Raw genomic sequence first — 17,876 nt, forward strand, 5'->3', positions numbered from 1 at the left:
AAAATAAAAAGAGAAGTGGCTTGCACTTGTATGGCACTATACTATTAAACAAGCATTGGGATCTGATGATTAACGGTATGGTTGGAAGTTCAATGAATTCCATAAAATTCAGTAATATAGCGATATTCTAAGTAAAAATACATTACTGTATACACTTACAGTGGACTCTCCATATAAAAAAAGCAAATAAAACACTGATAAAACAATTCATAGTCAAGAAGCAGAATCTAAAGTCCTACTCCTCAGCTTCATCCATGTTTTGTCTTAAAAGCCTTGATCTGATTCCAGTGTGATTCCAGGGACCTGGGTATGGTACATGTACAGTGTTGGATTACCTACCCTCAGGTAGAAATCTCCAGTAGACATGGTGCCGTTTACCACTATCAACATGTAACATTATCTTCAGTGGTCATCATGTCCGGCATCTCTATGAATAATGTGTAGCATACTGTGACAGCTGGGCGCATTTGAATGTTTTTACAGTTAAATTGTGCTAAATAGATACTGTCTTCATCATCATCATCATCATCATCATCATCATCATCATCATCATCATCATCATCATCATCATCATCATCATCATCATCACAAGCACGTCGAAGAACACTTTTGCATATCCAGTATCATTGAGTTAAGAAATTTACAACCTCTTCTTCAATGGAAAACTGGAGCAAAAGTTTGTTTCTTTGCTGTTGTTTTTTTTGAGAACCAAGAAGCAACCTGATGCAAGGGATCAGATAGGAAGGGAGATCAATTACAAAAAAAAAAAAAAATCTTCTTTGATAAATGGCAGAATATAGAAATAGGAAAGTACAGTCAACCTTGCCTATTGCATCAAATCTATTAATTGGACTGAAGAAATAACTTTGACTTACAGAAAATTCAACTTATGAGGGACTAAAATCAATAGAATATAAAGGGGACTTGAAAAGACCTTCGACCTTTGGCAATAATTCCACTTACAATGCGAGGTCGACTTAAGCAAAGGTCGACTGTTGTAGTGAAGAAAAACAAAACAAAACAAAACTCGACAATTCCAGTTTTTCATTACCTTGATTTGCAGTTACCCTGAGCCGTTTCTGGAAATACATGTACATGTACATGTACTCTCATAATTTCACAGCGACTGCTAACTGGTAGAAAACTTGGCATACATTATACAGAAAAAAAAACAACAAATCCTGAAATATTGGCCTACCTGTACTTCTTTAATGCAGGTGCTACACTGTCTCAAAATTGAGCAAAAGATGGACTCGTGATATCAAGGAAATATTCAACTTTGGCTCCAATAGTGTAAACAGCAGGTCATTTGTTTAAAATAGAGCATCTTGAGCCATTGTATGACCACTAGTTGAGATTCTCAGACTCCAGCAGCAACTATGTGGGCGGTGGCAAAATCTTTGTGTAGCCACTGCATTTCCATCACGTGTCCTCCGAGTACACTTCGTCATAAAGATTCACATCTTTGCATAACTTTCGATTGTGGTTCAGGCAGGCGTCATTTTGTGACCTTCTGTAGGTATTGTATTTGCTTTGGCTGCAGACTGGCTTTTGACAAAGTTCCAGGCTAACTTCGCATTAATAAAAGTTGAAAATTCCATATCTATACGGCCATCTTGTATCAATTTTGGGACAGACAGTGTAACACCACCCCACCCTTAGTTAGTTGGCAGGCACAAACCCTCGTCGGTTGTAACAGATCTGTGAACAGAATCTGTGCCAAGACTACTACATGTACCACTAGCACTGTCCCTTGAGGGAGGCTGCAGCGCCAGTGGGTCAGGCGCATGTAGTAGTCTTTGCGCACGCAGACTCCTTTACGACCAACAATCGGTTTGTGCCTGCAAACTAACCCTTTGTGGGGTTCAGAAAGAAAACAATACAGATAAAGGCAAACATACAATTGTACAAGTCTCCACAATGTCCACATCAGGATGCATTTAATTTGGTTTCGGTCATAATTTTTGTAAGACCAACCAAGAGGGCAAGAGTAGATTTCCGCAACGATACATGCACATGTCATCTTACACCACTACATGTACTTCATACCAAATTCATTAAAAAGTAATCACAGCCAAGCAGTTTCAAATGGTTTCTTGATACTTTTTTCTCTCCTTAACGATGTAACTGGACAAGAGCTGTGGCTAGCTGGTGTGTTAAAGGTGCATGGTCCCGGTGTTTTAGTCAAATGCGTACGCGGGCGCATGGCGCAAGTTTCCTATAGAGACCTACGCTATAGACTCCTCTTTAGCGCTTACGCTTTGGCCCACTTCTCCGAGTCCGAAGAAGTCCGATTCACTGTAGCGAGTGGTCCGCTCACAGTTCGGCTAGTGACTCGGCTGAGGGGGATGACCGCTTTAGTAAACTTCTTTTGTGATGTCATAATAACAAGCACATATGCACGCACCCTGGCATTACTACAGACTGCGCGATGCGCAGAGAAGACAACGAAGGCAACGTTACTTAGCAACACCTACGCACTTTACTCTTGATGACAGCTCAACTTCGGTAATCTTCGTATCAATGCTAACAGTGATCAGCAGTATCATCAACAGTGCCCTTACACTACCGGGACTATGCCCCTTTAATTTGAGGTCTTGCGGTTTGAATACACTGAAAACAAAGAAGAAAAGATGGCAGTACAACCTCCCACAAGTGTTCCTTTTTTACTTATTGACCGATTCGGGTTCGTTGAGGGCAGCAGACAATTTGTGGCACAGGGAGCAGCCATGAGCTCATTTTGAGGTGTCTTGGCCGACCCCCCCTACTCTCCCCCACCCCACGGGCAACATGTTTATCGCGCACTTGTAACAAAGGTTCGCGCACTAATCAAGCGTTCGTGCACTAATCAAGCATTCGTGCACTCAGTACGACACGCCCATTGGCTAAAACAACTATGCATCAGTTTTTCATTCCGTGAGCGGAAGGGGGTGGGGGAGAGGGGAGGGGTCGGCTAAGACACCGTGTAATGGTGCTGCCCATGCCAAAAATACACAAAGCGCGTCACAGAATCGGTCAATACCATGGCACAGTATGCATGTCCTCTACGTAATAACCCATTTAGGACAGTCTGATTGTGCTATAACACTCATGTCCCATAGACACCTGCCTGAATACAGCATACTCAGGACTAGTCTTCAATGGTTCAAGTCAGTCGCCTATCGAGGTCTGGTGGTTTCATGATTTCATATTTCTCCCAATTCCGTCTGATTCACACAGCCGTACACTCCTGAGTACCTTCAAAGGTTTAATGCTTCTTGTGATCTACAGATGGCAATAACAGGGAGCATTAGATTTTTGTGATGTGGATGTTCAGAGGATAAAAACATGTTCTGCGCGTGCGCAAAATTGCTTTACATCGAAAATGATCAATTTATAGCTTGCGTCGTCTGAGTTTTCACAACATGTTCTGGGCTATTTTTATGTCTGCTCAATTCGTGACGCAGAGAGCTACTTGATGCGCTGATCATATGGGGGCGCCATTTTACTTGTTATAGCTTGCGTTCTCGCATAATCCAAAGCTACTTTGCAACACGACGCAGGGAGAGAGGAGACGGCCAATGCAATCGTTGTCTAAAGCGTCTGCGTCGCTAATCTAAAGCTCCCTAAGGTGTGTTCTCACAGATGATGACGTTCATGATTACTGTAGATGCGGACACTTTCACAAAAGTCTTTTTTTCCCGCATTTTGTAAATAGCCTCTCCATCGGAAAGCTAACAACGTGCAAAAGTATTGACATATATCATGAAAACAATAAATTTGCCCCACGCGCATCCTTCCAGGCCAACAAACTAGTGTTGCAATATCAAGTGCCTACTAGTTGTTATCGAGCGCCCTGCTCAACTCCTTGGAATACAATTTCTTTTTGAGAGAGAGATTTGATCTTTTTTCAAACAATGATTGATCAAATGGTTTGTTTGAAAAGTCACTTTCATATCATATTAATCATGTTCACGTGAGGACCACATTAAATTAACAATTTGCAAAAATGTCTGATCAACTGCCTTTTCTGAAAATATTTGTATGCAAAGATATCAGCATTTACAGTACCACAAACCAAACACACTGTGTGACACACACCGCAACTTTTAGAGGAAAATTTGGTGTTCCCCTTTGCTGGGATCAAAGGGTGTCAATTTATAGCATACACTTGCCAATGCAGTGTTTGTGTTTACCATGTTGCACATAGAGGATCATCTTGTTGAATACACTGAAGTGTCATCACCTGGGATGGTGTTCGTGTCAACCGGGGTAGTGGTTGAACTTGCAAGTGTACCATTAGTGTTCAAGCAGGGTGGTTCACAACTTGAATTCTGAGTGTGTTGCAAGTTCAGAACCTGAGAATATTGCAGAAATTGTATGTGCGCAGAGTGCACATCACGAGCACGTAGTACGCAATATTTTGCAGCATATATCTTTCTTTACGCTGCTTACGTCAAATGTTCTCTCTCATGCTTTGCACACAAATATCTAAGTAGCAGGTAGTTTGATGTTTCTTGTATGTTTTGCACATGTTTTTCACATATTTGAATACATTTTATTTTGAGCTTGTTGCAAAACTTGTTGCTGGCTTTTGAAGATGTTGCACAAGAATTTGAGCATGTTGCAGCGACATGCTGAAACCCCCTCATAGACCACGCTGGTTCAAGAGTTTAGTATTTTGTGTTTACCAAGACATACAACAGCTATCTAGTAGCACACTTGGTCAAGGTTGTGGGTGTGTTTAATCGTGACTTATGAGGGATCTCCTACATAAATCAAAGTACCATCAGTCAAGGCGGGTTTGAGTTTGTCGTGATCCCAAAGAGCCACACTGAAGCTTACACCAAAGTTGTTACCAGATGAGATGGTGTTAGTGTATATCATAATCACAGATAACTACCTTGCTGCATGAATAAAATAGTTCCCAGCCAAGATAACATGGTGTTCATTATGATTGTCTCATTTAACTGCACTATTAGTCAGAGTCAGAAGTACAATGTATTGTACTATACGACTTTTACTTCACACAGATTGTCAAACCAATATATCATATTTTGATGAATAGAAATAAAGTAAATTCGATTGGATTGAATTGAACATTCAATTTTATCAGCATGAAATGCCAGTATTTCATTGGCAAACTGGTGCTTTTGATTCATTTTGTGCTGCGTCAACATGGATGCACTGGTTGCATGTCTTAGAGTGTTTCAGGCCGTGATGGAGTTTTGTGTTTACTCTGATTTGAAATACTCGCCACATGGCATACGGCTAAATTGTTTGCACGCAAAGACAATCACCTTGTAATATTTGCTACAGTGTTATTTTACAGGGAGGTATTTGTCTCAGCCATGATAAAAAAAAAGGTTACCTTATAGTATACACTAGAGTGTCACTTATAGTATACACTAGAGTGTCACTCGTCAAAGGTTTTAGTGTTCACGACAACAATAGTGGGTCACCTTGCAGCATACACTTAAAGTGTTATGAGTTGAGTCGGTGTATGTGTTTGCCATGATCAAAGAGAGTTGCATACATAAGTTTGTGGGTTGTGATCACTGGTTAGGGTCACTGCCCTGCAATGTCTGACGGCTCCACCGTAACGACGGGAGGCTCACTCGGATCCTTTGACTGCCCATCAAAGCTGGACGCCCTGGAGGTGTGCTGCCGGTAGATGTGATTCGTCAGGTGCTGGTTGAGGGTGAACTTCTGCTCGCAGTAGGGGCAGCCGAAGCGCCTCTCGTTCGTGTGGGTGTAGCTGTGGGAGGTCAGGCAGAACTTGCTGGTGAAGCCCTTGCCGCACGTCAGGCAGACGAACGGCCGGATGCCCTTATGCCGCCGCTCGTGCTTGATCATGTTGCCCTTGTCGGAGAAGGGCTTGTTGCAGAAGGAGCAGGCGAACCGCATCTGCTGCACCTTGTGCATGCGGCGCTTGTGCGCCGTCATGAAGTGGCGCGTGCGGAAGCCTCGGCCGCAGACGTCGCACTTGATCGGCTTCTGCCCGTTGTGCTCGCCCTGGTGGTTTATGAGGGCGCTCTCCGATGCGAAGGCATTGGGGCACAGGTGGCACTGGAAGGGGCGGTTCTCCACGTGGCGCTTCACGTGTTCCACGTACCGCATCTCCGTGGCAAACACCTGCGGACAGTGCGTGCACTTGAAGTCACACTTCTTCGTGTGCACCTCCGCCTCGTGGTCGGTCTTGGCCTTCCGCGAGAGGTAGCGCTTGCTGCAGAAGCGGCACTTGTAGGGCCGCGGCCGGTCGTAGTGGTTGGTCCTCTTTCCAAGCATGTCCCTGGAGAGGTTTGGGTTGGACTCGCCGTCATCGTCCTGCTCTTCGATCTCCACTTCGAGCTCATGGTCAGGTGCATCACACAGCTCACTCTCTGAAACATCTTCCTCGATGTCTTAAGGAAAGATTCAAGGAAACAAAAATGGACTATGATTAGAGAGCTGGAAGGGCTTTTGAGAGTCACACTAAGCCTGAAGATGTTCAAATCATCACAGCTGATGTATCATAGTTCAGTTGTGGATCACAAAACACAATACTGTACAAAAAATTTGCAGAAAAAAGCCACAAATATAAGGAGATATCACTAATTTTCTCAATAAACCATCACGGTGATGGTTTATTCTACAAATGGTTTCAAATAAACCTATTGTTCACATTTTGCATGTTTAACAATACTGAACAGTGGCTATACAGATGAACACTTCATTATTATTCATTTATTATTTCATTGTTATCTTTATCCATTACTCACATTTGGGAACTATTTTGAAGCACTAAAGCAGGATTTTTTTTTTTTTATCAAGGAGCTTTATAAAGTATGTGATGTGGTCTTCCATGCACTGCGCACAGATTTCAACAAAAATCTCTCTTTTTTCGTTACTGGTGGTGGACTATTGCATACAGAGATTGTACAGAATAGGTTACAACAACTGTATCAGGGGGCATACTGGTACACAAGTGGAAATTTATTTGATGCTTGATGGGCACATGAAATGTTCGAATTTCATAGGACAAAGCAAGCGGCGGGGGGGGGGGGGGGGGGGGAAGCTCATGTGTGACATCACAGAATTCCTATTTTATGTTTGATTGATTAAAATTGGAAAAAAACTAGAAATGTCGCTATGGCGACTGATAATACATGATATTGATAATACATGGCGACTGATAATACATGATTCTCCCGACAGGTGTATAGTACAATGTCTTCACAATGTGTGCTGACAGTTTCACATAACTGGCAAAATATCAAAATGACAGGTTTGTCAGAAAAATCTTGAATGTTCACTTTCCTTGAACTGGGTTTGCTATAATTGTCTAAGAGTGCAGGCTGTACACATATTTGAGGAATTGAGGATTTTTACTTTACCTATGACTGACCCTTTTATAAGTTTGTACATGAGTATTTTCAAGGTATGAAGAAAGTGTGTAATTACAGTAAAAAAGATATTTTTTTTGCATTTAAACCTGGCCTTTGACCCTTAACCTTTGACCTTTGACCTTCTGGCTCGAAATTTTCCAGAGAATCTCCATTAGGTAATATGTTTTAAAACTAATAATGCAAGCATTCCATATCCTAATATATGAGGGAAATAGTAAAATTTTGAGGAGTTGACCATGACCTTTGACCCCTGACTATTGCCCCATGACCCCTAAATTCCCTAGATAATACCTGCCAGTCAGTACATGTGTATGTTTACCAAGTTCCATGAAGATATATTGAACCATTTGCGAGAAAAAAGAAATTGCAACATTTTCATCTAACCTTTGACCTTTTGACCTTTGACTTTATGACATGAAACTCTCTCTGGAGAATCTTTACGCAGTAGTACATGTCTACACTAGGTTTCAAGAAAACACCTTCCGGCATTGCATAATGGGGGAAATAGCAACATCTTTAGCATTTGACCTTGACCGTTTGACCTTTGACCTCTTGCCAATGTCACTAAAACCTACTCAACTAATTGCCCCATCATACATCATCCTTGGACCAAGTTTGGTGAAAGCTGCTACATCCAGTTTTGAGTTATCACGTAAACAAATAAATTTTACAATTTGACCTTGATCTTTGACCTTTGACCTCTGTCCGATTTCACCAAAAATTAATCAAGTAATTGTCCCATCATATATCATCCCCGGACAAATTTGCTCGATCCAGTCTTGAGTTATCGCGTAAACGGATACAATTTCATGATTTGACCTTCATCTTTGACCTTTGACCTCTGTCCGATTTCACTAAAAAACTAATCAAGTAATTGTCCCATCATATATCATCCCCGGACAACTTTGCTCGATCCAGTCTTGAGTTATCGCGTAAACGGATACAATTTCATGATTTGACCTTGACCTTTGACCTTTGGCCTTTGGCCGATTTCACCCAAAATCTAATCAAGTAATTGCCCCCATCACACTTTATACTTGGACCAAGTCTGGTAAAATTCCAGTCAATATTCCTCAAGTTATCGCGTAAACGAATGCGGATGGACGGACGGACGGACGGACAACCCGAAAACATAATGCCACCGGCACCACTTCGTGGCGGAGGCATAAAAATACACAACAACATTTTTTCCAGAGCTTTGATCAGAATTTACTCATATTTTCACTGTCTTGTTCTTACGATTTTTCTTTGTAAGTTAAACTAATGTTCAATGTGGATCTCCACTTTAAAGGGACTGTACAGTACTGGTTGAGGTGCGGATTCATGTTTTTAACATTCCTAAGAGAGATGATGAGAAACAAGGGCAGTGAGTTGGCTCGGCCCGGGTTTGAACCCCCGAGTCTGGACTGAGCAATGTTGTGTGTAAGCATACCGTCCCCTCTAGCAAGAGGCAAAACACTCTGTCCCTCGGATAGGACATAAAATTGGAGGTCCCGTGTATGAGAGAGTAACAACTCATGCATATAAAAGATCCTGCTTCATTCATTCATTGCAAAGAGCAGGGTGTTTAACCCGGTGAAGTGGTCTCACCTCACACCCAACTGGACCCCATGGAAGACCAGCTTACCGTAGCTGAATATGGGCTATCCAGCCATCTTCTCAGATGGAAAATGAATCACACAAATCAAACTTCTTAAGATATATGAAAGAGCATGTAATTTTAAAAAGGATTCAATGTTTACTTGATGAAAATTGGTTTTCAAATGGCTGAGATATCCAAAAAAGTGATACTAATAAAAGGCGACAGGCCATGCCTTTTATTAGGATCTCTTTGTTTCACCTTATTTTTGATATCTCAGCCATTTCAAAACCGATTTTCATCAAATAAACTTTTGATACCCCTTAGAATTGCATGCTCTTTGACATCTCATAGAGTGGTTTCTGAAAATCTAGCAAAACGTTAAAAGCTAAATCCTCACCTCAACCAGAACTGTACACACCCTTTAAATTTTTGCTTTTAAAGTTATGACATACCGCGGCGTGGTTGGGGGTTTGCTCTCTTAAACCTCCGTACCGAGACAGTAACGGGCTTATAACTGCGCCACTCCGGATGTTCCTTCTCGTGCCGTGAGCATTCCCGCTTCTTGGCGAACCGCTTGCCGCAGACTCTGCAGGCGTGGTTCAGGGTGTGCGACAGGCGTTCGTGGCGGCTGAGCATGTTGCGGGTGACGAATGCATTGCCACAGGTGGGACATTTGAAAGGCTTGGCCTTGTGGGTGACTAAGTGCTTGGCCAGGATGTGGGGGTTCATCTGTCCCTCCCCACAAATGTGGCAGGTGAGTTCAGAGTTGTACTCGTGGAACGTTTCGTGGGCGGCCAGTCGGCCCCGCGTGGGGAAATTCTTTCCACAGGTGGTGCAAATGAAACGCTCCTCAACCGAGCCCAAGGTGGGGTTGCGGGTCAAGACGGTTCGCTTGGGAGGCGGTGATGGTGGTTGTGGCGGTCCCGACTGCTGCTTAGGCTGGGGTGGGGATGGTTTCGACGCAGGAGCGGGCTTCGGGGCGGGAGTGGGCTTCGAGGGCGGAGCCGGCTTTGCAGCATCTTCTGCTTTCTTGCCTTCGGAGTCGTCAGGGGCGCTGCGAGGTTCCCACTTCACAACTGGTCTCATCTCGCAGGCCCTGACGGGGTCATGGGTGATCTTGGAGTGCCTCAAGAGGCCCTTGGCAGAATTGTAGGACCGCTCACAGGCACGACATGGGAAGTTGTTTGTTTCTGTATTTTGATGGAAAAATGACAGGAAGAACAATAAACATGCTATGATGAGAATGACAGTAATGGTGATACAACTACAGCAACAATTTTTGAAATGAGAATCCACTTGTACTATTTCTAGTTTCATTGTCATAACTTTTACTATTGTTTTGTACGACTTTTCCAATCATTTCTGCTTTAAACACTATTCATTCATTATTTTCATTACAATTACTATGACAAAACAATACCAAGAGGCATCAAATCTTCTTTGTTTGTGTGGGTTTTTTGTTTGTTTGCTTGTTTGTGGTTTTTTTTTTTTGTGGTGTAACTCTCACCTCTTAACTATTGAGTTCTGTAAGAGCATACAACACAGAGATTACAAACTAGCAAAGAATAAGCCAAACAGATTTTCCATTATTGGGACTAAGGCCATCTTGTACAGGTACTCTCTCTTCTAATCGGAATTTCTCAAATTACAGTCATACTTTATTACTAGTATCCAAAAAGAACCATGTTCAGTGTAAAAGACAAATTCTCATTTTACACGCCAAAAATGTGTTTCTATGTCTATCCTATGTAATTAAAAGTATTTTCTGAATGCCTTCAGATTTGAGTCAGTTTACCTCTTTTTTTTTTAACTGGGCCATTTCAGACCAAGTTTTTCTGGGGGGGGGGGGGGGTTCAATTTGACCTTAAATTCCTCTCTCAAAGTTATGCTTAATAATATTTAGAAAATTGTATTTAGTAATACTTCACTCAATCATGTGAACTTTGATTTTAGTCCATCCTGTGTTTAGTATTGGTAAACCTCTGCCCATTGGCAAATATCATTGATTAGATCCTTGCAAATCTAAATTTTTCATGCAGAAACATTTACAGAAAGAATGATGCCAACATTGTCACTCTAGAAATGACATCAGCATCAACTACCATTAGCAAATATGCAACTGTGACAAATATCATCATGGTTTGTGAAAATTTTATGCGGAACTTTACACTGTTTCTTCACTTTATGTCCAATATAAATTAATTTTGCACCCTTCCGTTTATCTAATTCTCTCTTTTAAAGACATCTAAATCACAGTGAAAGCATTTGATTATTACCCCGTTGAGAATGGGCTAATTTTTCTGCAACACGCATTTCCCATAGACACTTGCCCAAGTATATTCGGGACTAGTCCTCAACAGGTTAAATAAATTAGCATACATTTATTTCTTTCTTTCAATTAATTGAGGACGGACTGATTTTGCTACAACACGCACTTCCCATAGACACTTGCCCGAGCATACTCGGGACTCATCCTCAACGGGTTAAAGGTACATAGTCCCGGTAGTATAGAGGGCGCTGTCAGCATTGATACGAAGATTACCGAAGTTGAGCTGTCATCAAGAGTAAAGTGCGTAGGTGTTGCTAAGTAACACTGCCTTCGTTGTCTTATGTGCGCATCATGCAGTCTGTAGTAATGCCGAGGTGCGTGCTTATGTGATTGTTATTATGACATCACAAAAGAAGTTTGCTAGAGCTGTCATCCCTCTCAGCCGAATCATGAGCCGAACTGTGATCGGACCACTGACTGCAGTGAGTCGAACTTCTTTGGACTCGGGGAAGTGGGCCAAAGCGTAAGCGCCAAAGAGGAGTTGATAGCGTAGGTCTCTATAGGAAACTTGCGCCGTGCGCCCGCGTACGCATTTGACTAAAACACCAGGACCATGCACCTTTAAAACTCTTTCACATTTGCGTTCAACGGTCTACCCATCTGATGTCTAGCTCTGTGAGACGAGCCCCACCTGCGCTGAAACTGAGATCGCCCAGCTTGGACTTGAAGCCGACGTGGCTGGCGTAGTCCTCGCTGTAGAACACGCGCAGCTCGTTGCCGGGTTCGATGACCTTGGTGGTGCGGAAGAAGATGTCCCCGTAGGACTGGAAGGCCTCCATGTTCTGCTCCTCCTCCTCGTTGGCGCTCTGTACGAATGCCATCCAGTTGTTGTAGCTCTTGCCCTGGCCATCAACGTAGAAGAATACTTTGCCTCTCAGGCACAGCTGTGGTAGCAGCAAATAAGTGATGGGAAAACAAAACTGTGTACTATTGCTTAATAGCTATTGACTGACAAATTGCCCTTCATAAAAAAAATGATCATTCAGTGTTTCAGTTGAAGCAATGATACAAAATCATGGGCATACAGACTCCATTTATAATAAGGTTGGACCTACCTTTTATTAGGGCCACTTTGTTTTAGTTTATGCTTGGATATCTCAGCCATTTCAAAAATGATTTTCATCAAATAAGTTTTTAATTCCTCTAGCACTGTACGCTCTTTAATAATTCATCTACGTCATTTCTAATCTCCCAAAAAGTTAAATCTGAATCCCCGTCTCTACCAAAACTATTATATCGTTCCTATAATGTCTATGAAGATAACATCATCCATCTCATAAATGAAAGTATTCAAAGAAGAATAAGATGCACAGGTGTATTTCTATCAACCAAACTGTGCAGGTTAACATTATAATCCTTGCTGTCTAGTATTAAATAATAATAACTATTTCTTATTGAGCGCTTTTACAGGACCTGATCAAAGCGCTGGGACTTGATCAAAGCGCTAGTACATATTCATGTCTACAATACTGACCACTCTGGAGAAGTCTCCAGCAAATCATCAGAAAATCAAAAAATCATTACAAAGAGAGCATTACACAAATCTATTATATGTCTACTTTTCAGCAGTGCTTTGAGCAGCTGGGATTTGTCAATCCTGGTTCAGGGACATTGAAACATACCTTTTGAAAACCTGGAGATGAATACACATACTCTTCCCTTGAAAGCAGCGCTGCACACTAACCCATTTTTTATACTGGTCAAATCTGTCTGTCGGAAAGGGTAGGTACCAAGTTATTTCATCTTTTACTGGTTCATCCCTGAAAAGTCACTGGTCCAACAGCGATTTTTGCAGGATCTGGAACGTCAGACAAGTGCTGGTGTGCAGTGTTGCTTTAATAAGTATATGATATTAGGAGTCTTCACTGAGAGATTCTTGCAAGTTACAGGGATAGGACACTCACCTCCCACGAGGAATCTCTCAGACTGCCCGCATCCTCGTCCAAGAGTTTGCCGTTGAACGGTCCGAAGCGGGCCCCCTTCTCGAGCGAACGCTCCGCCCGAATGCCCGATATCTTTCTGCCATCCGGCGAGAACAGGAACGAGAGGCCGATGGGAATGTCCGGCTTCCAGACGTCCCGGGGGATGACCGGTGGGGACGGCAGGACGCTGCTCTGCTTCTGGCTCGATTTCTCCTCCTGTTGCCGCTGCAGCTGTTGTTGCTGTTGTTGTTGTTGCTGTGTCTCTGCCAGTGCCAGCCGCACAGCACGCTTCTTTGGGACTGTCTGGTCCATGGACATCGACGATGTCGATGCTGCAGGTGCTGTCGGGATGCAGACTTCGACGATCGTCTCCGAAACGCCTCCCTCTGCTACCGCAACCGCTTTGGAATCATCCTGGGCAGTTTCCGCCCCCTGCACATTTACGACAGAACATACGGCATTCAGGTGATATCATTCATCGCCATAAAAGGTCATTCTGGTGGGACAAATTTATCTGGGAAATCTATATAATTGATGGTATGATATACATGGCGTACAAAAGGTACGTATGTTTATATATTTTGTATTTTATTGATTTTTTGTTATTGTTTTGTCTCTGGAAGGAAACTTGTGATATTGGAAATAAAATATCATTTGAATTTAATTGAATTTGTACAAACTATTGGAAAGGTAGTGAGATGCTGACCTCTAATTTGCATCAGTGGTTGGGACCAAAATCTTTGTATCATGAATGTATGCAAAACCTTAAAGGACAAGTTCACCTTCATAAACATAAGGATTGAGAGAATGTAGCAATATTAGTAGAACACATCATTGAAAGTTTGAGGAAAATTGGACAATCCGTTCAAAGTTATGAATTTTTGAAGTTTTTGTGCAGTAACCGCTGGATGAGAAGACTACTGCAGTGTGTGACTAACTTAGATGTCACATGCGTACAACAATATAAGGAAAATATAAAGAGAATTTCACCAAATTTCATCTTTTGCAAAAAGTACACATTCCCCCGACTCGTTACCGACAAATGTTATGGGTAATATTATTCCCCCTGCCTTTAGAAAGAGTCAAGTCAAGTGCTCTTTTATTATGCGAAAAAAGTGAAAATATGTTGAATTTTCTTTACATTTTCTTTATACTGTTGTACGCATATGACTCACAAGCTGTAGTAGTCTCCTCATCCAGCGGTTCCAACACAAAAATTTTAAAAATTCATAACTTTTGCGTCGATTGTCCAATTTTCCTCAAACTTTCACTGATGTGTTCTACTAATATTGTTGCATTCTCTCAATCCTTATGTTTATGAAGGTGAACTTGTCCTTTAACTTTCTGATGTTGTGCCTAATAACTAATGCAAATTTCTATTCAAACAGTCTCTTTGCTTGCTTTTGCTCTCATAATCAGAGTCAAGTTGAACATGAAGTTGGTGTTTCAGTGCAAGATGAAGTCAGTCAAGTGGACGCTCACTGGCAAAACTGACCTGGGATGGTGTGTGGGTCACAAATACTTGACCGCCGGCTGAAGGCTGGGTCCCTGCATCCGTCTGGTCCGAGGCTGTGGGGGTGAAGGCAGCTGCCTGGCGGGCAGGTCGCAGTTGGGTGAGCTGCTGGCGAGAGTGGGTCGAAAACTGCTGCTGGTGGTGGGGCAGGTGGTCGTGGGTTGCTGAGGAGTTCGACAACAGCTGGACGCTCTCTGCAAACACAAAATTAGGATTTCATATTTCTAGGTGTTTGTGTTTTTCCTCTATAAAGATAGGATGCTTAACAGTGCATGGATATTCCAAAAATACATTTTAATGTCACAAAAGTGAGTAGAGTGCACACTCACATAAAGTTTGTATATCAGCCATAGTTATGCCGATGGACATGGTTTCTAAATTCCTGTGCTACAAAGATGATCAGCAGGACTTGGCATATATGCATTTTTTTCTGGAATGTCTGATGGCAAACTATTGTATAATCAATAGTTACATATGATCATACAATATCCTTGCCCCAGTTTTGCTGCCTTTCATAATCTAGTACTATACTTTTTTTTTTCTACATGACATACGGTCTCTTGCCTGGTGGAAGGGTCCTAGCATGAAATTTTGACCCTAAAATCTATTTTGATTCATGACATTATTGGACAGAATTTTGAATGTTTTTCATGTGATGTAACATCATTGATTTGTCATTTTTCAAGCGTGCAGGATTTAGGGCTCTTTTACCGCGCAGGTGATGAGATATATGACTGATTAGCTGAGGACTACAAAACCTGAATGCATCTGCTGTGCGTTGGACGGTCCGGGGTGTCTCCCTGGGTACTCCTCCCCGCCTCTCAGCTCCTCCCCAGTGTCCAGGACGTAGGATGGCTGCGCGAGGTGGAGTGGATGTTGGGGCACGTGGGAAGCGGGCGGCAGGAGTGAAGAATGGTGGGGAAGCTGGTGGGCATAGTGGGGCAGGACTGACTGCTGGGTCTGCTGCTGCTGTTCGTGTTGGGTCGGTAGCGGCGGCTGGCCGTCCCTCTCGTTGCCATAGTAACCCTGGCGGTCCCTGTAGCCTGCCTCCATCATAAGCAGGTGGCCTGCTTGGGCTCAGGCATAGCACGCTTGTGCAGGCTTACACAGAACAGTCCACTTTGGACTCCTATCTGTGATGGACACACAATGACCTGGAAGCAAAACAACTGGGAATTGGTTAAGAAATACAAATATTAAACATGAAACTTAATATTGTAAAAAAAAGAATACAAAAAATACTCCCACTAAAAATATAAAAAATTCAGGTTTTTGATTTAAACAAATATAATTTTTTCTTGTCCTCATCATGGAGAGTGGACATGAGTGTGTAACAAAAAATTACAGTGCAAACTTGCAACCATTTTTATCAGATGCGAGATGGATGAGAGTATTTATAAGTAAAAAGGAGGCCTCATAAGCACTGCACGGGTCGTAGGGAGCCCCCCGGTACCCCACAGGTGCAGGTGCTCCCTGCGCTGGATCGCGATATCAGAGGGGGAGATTGCCTTAGCCTTGTGAGACGGAGCCCCCCTCATGAGTGGATTTCCCCGGACTGATGTTGACTTGTCAGTTTATTTATTTATTTATTTACTTAGGGTATTTGTAAGGAGAAGGTCTAACGTTAGAACTCTCATTCAATCTGAATCTGTTTTACTTTCAGACTAAGCATGCTTATTTAAAGAGTAAGACTCTAATTTGGATGATGATATTTCTGTAACTACTTGTACTTGAACCCTTTAAAGACTCGCATAAGTTAGACCTCCCCGAAAGTGACAGAATAATCAGCAAGTTGATTGTGGTCACTCTCACGGAAGAAGGAGAAGGTACCGTAGCCGAAATAAACTTACGGATAACAACACCCGTCCTTATACTATCGACTAACCGCAGCAGCGACCCCATACGGACAAATACGTACCGTACCTACAGCGCCCCGCGACGGGGTTAACTATCGACCAGCATAACATAAGCCGTAATATACGGGACTAACAAGTAACCATCCTTGTTGCAAAATATCAGTTCTATCATGGGAACTTAGAAATAAATATCCATGCACACCTCTAACCCTTAAGCAGATTAAGTATAATCCCAATAAAAGGAGAAAGCAGCCAAATCAACTCACTTTTGGTGATTAGATCAGCGAAATTAACGTAGTCCACACCCTTGTTCAGTCTTCAAAATGGAGGCGACACAACGATATCGCGTGGTATCGTTTGCATTGGTTTTGCACGAGTATCGTTTTCAAAGCGATAGCATAATGTTTTTTAATGTGCAGAGATGAACACGTACTCGCTCATTCAACCTGAGACGAAGCAACAAACCCTGGAAATTTCGTATGGCCTTTGATCAAGGCGCTGTCAATAACATTGCACCCTGAGGTTTATTGTATCATTCGTGGCACTGTTTTTTTTTTTGTTTTGTTTTTTTTTTTTTTTTGTTTTTTTTTTTTTTAGCAATCATCCAAGGAAAGTTGATTGTCATCCCCAATGTTGCTTTCAGAGATAAACATTATGATAGTAAAGATCCTTTGGCAAAGCTAATGACAGGCATATGCATAGTTTCAGAACTCCGATACGCCTAGATAATAATTGAAAAACTAAAGTGACCCCCCCCCCCCAAAAAAAAAAAGAGAGAGAGAGAGAGAAGAAAACAAAAGGAGACGAATTAAATTATTAAAACATATTTACTCCCTACAGTCTGGTCGACTTTTCACTCTCACATAAATTTATAATTCTAGTTCCTCTTAATCTTGACTCAGTCATTCCTATCATGACTAGAGATGACGCCTGACCAACGTTTGCTTTTATGATAAAGATTTTAGCTAATATAGGGCCTATATATATATATATATATATATATATATATATATATATATATACATATTAATGATAAATGTTTGGGATCCCGTTGTGCATAGGCCTACAAGCTATCACACTGTATTACAGCATCTTTCAAGCATTTCTGAATAGGAGTAGACCTCACACACATTTTTGGACAAAGATCAAAACCTTTATTGACAATGCTACATATAAATCATTGTTTCACCCTACATGCCCTCTACCGCTTATGCAACCAATAGGACATGCTTAGCCGAAGTTAAAGGGACTGTACAGTACTGGTTGAGGTGAGGATTCAGGTTTATATCATTCCTAAGTGAGATAAT

At 42.1% G+C, this 17,876-nt stretch overlaps 1 protein-coding gene across 2 annotated transcripts; it reads right to left on the minus strand.

Annotated features, from left to right (window-relative positions):
* Positions 1-269: 269 nt before the first annotated feature.
* LOC139742897 (uncharacterized) lies at positions 270-16,909 on the minus strand. Of its 2 annotated transcripts, none has more exons than XM_071653404.1 (7): positions 16,836-16,909; positions 15,472-15,867; positions 14,696-14,907; positions 13,183-13,632; positions 11,910-12,162; positions 9,402-10,139; positions 270-6,383 (listed from the first exon to the last, which is right to left on the minus strand). In XM_071653404.1, exons 2-7 carry the CDS (start codon positions 15,767-15,769, stop codon positions 5,548-5,550), a joined length of 2,787 nt encoding a protein of 928 aa, XP_071509505.1. In that variant the 5' UTR covers positions 15,770-15,867; positions 16,836-16,909; the 3' UTR covers positions 270-5,547. The 2 variants fall into 2 exon arrangements, with proteins under 2 accessions (XP_071509505.1, XP_071509506.1); XM_071653405.1 differs by having other exon boundaries at positions 15,472-15,882; positions 16,836-16,886.
* Positions 16,910-17,876: the final 967 nt, after the last annotated feature.

This window comes from Diadema antillarum, unplaced genomic scaffold, assembly GCF_040938485.1.
Source record: "Diadema antillarum isolate AM-2024a unplaced genomic scaffold, OU_Dant_1.0 seq00001035_RagTag, whole genome shotgun sequence".
Classification (NCBI taxonomy): domain Eukaryota; kingdom Metazoa; phylum Echinodermata; class Echinoidea; order Diadematoida; family Diadematidae; genus Diadema; species Diadema antillarum.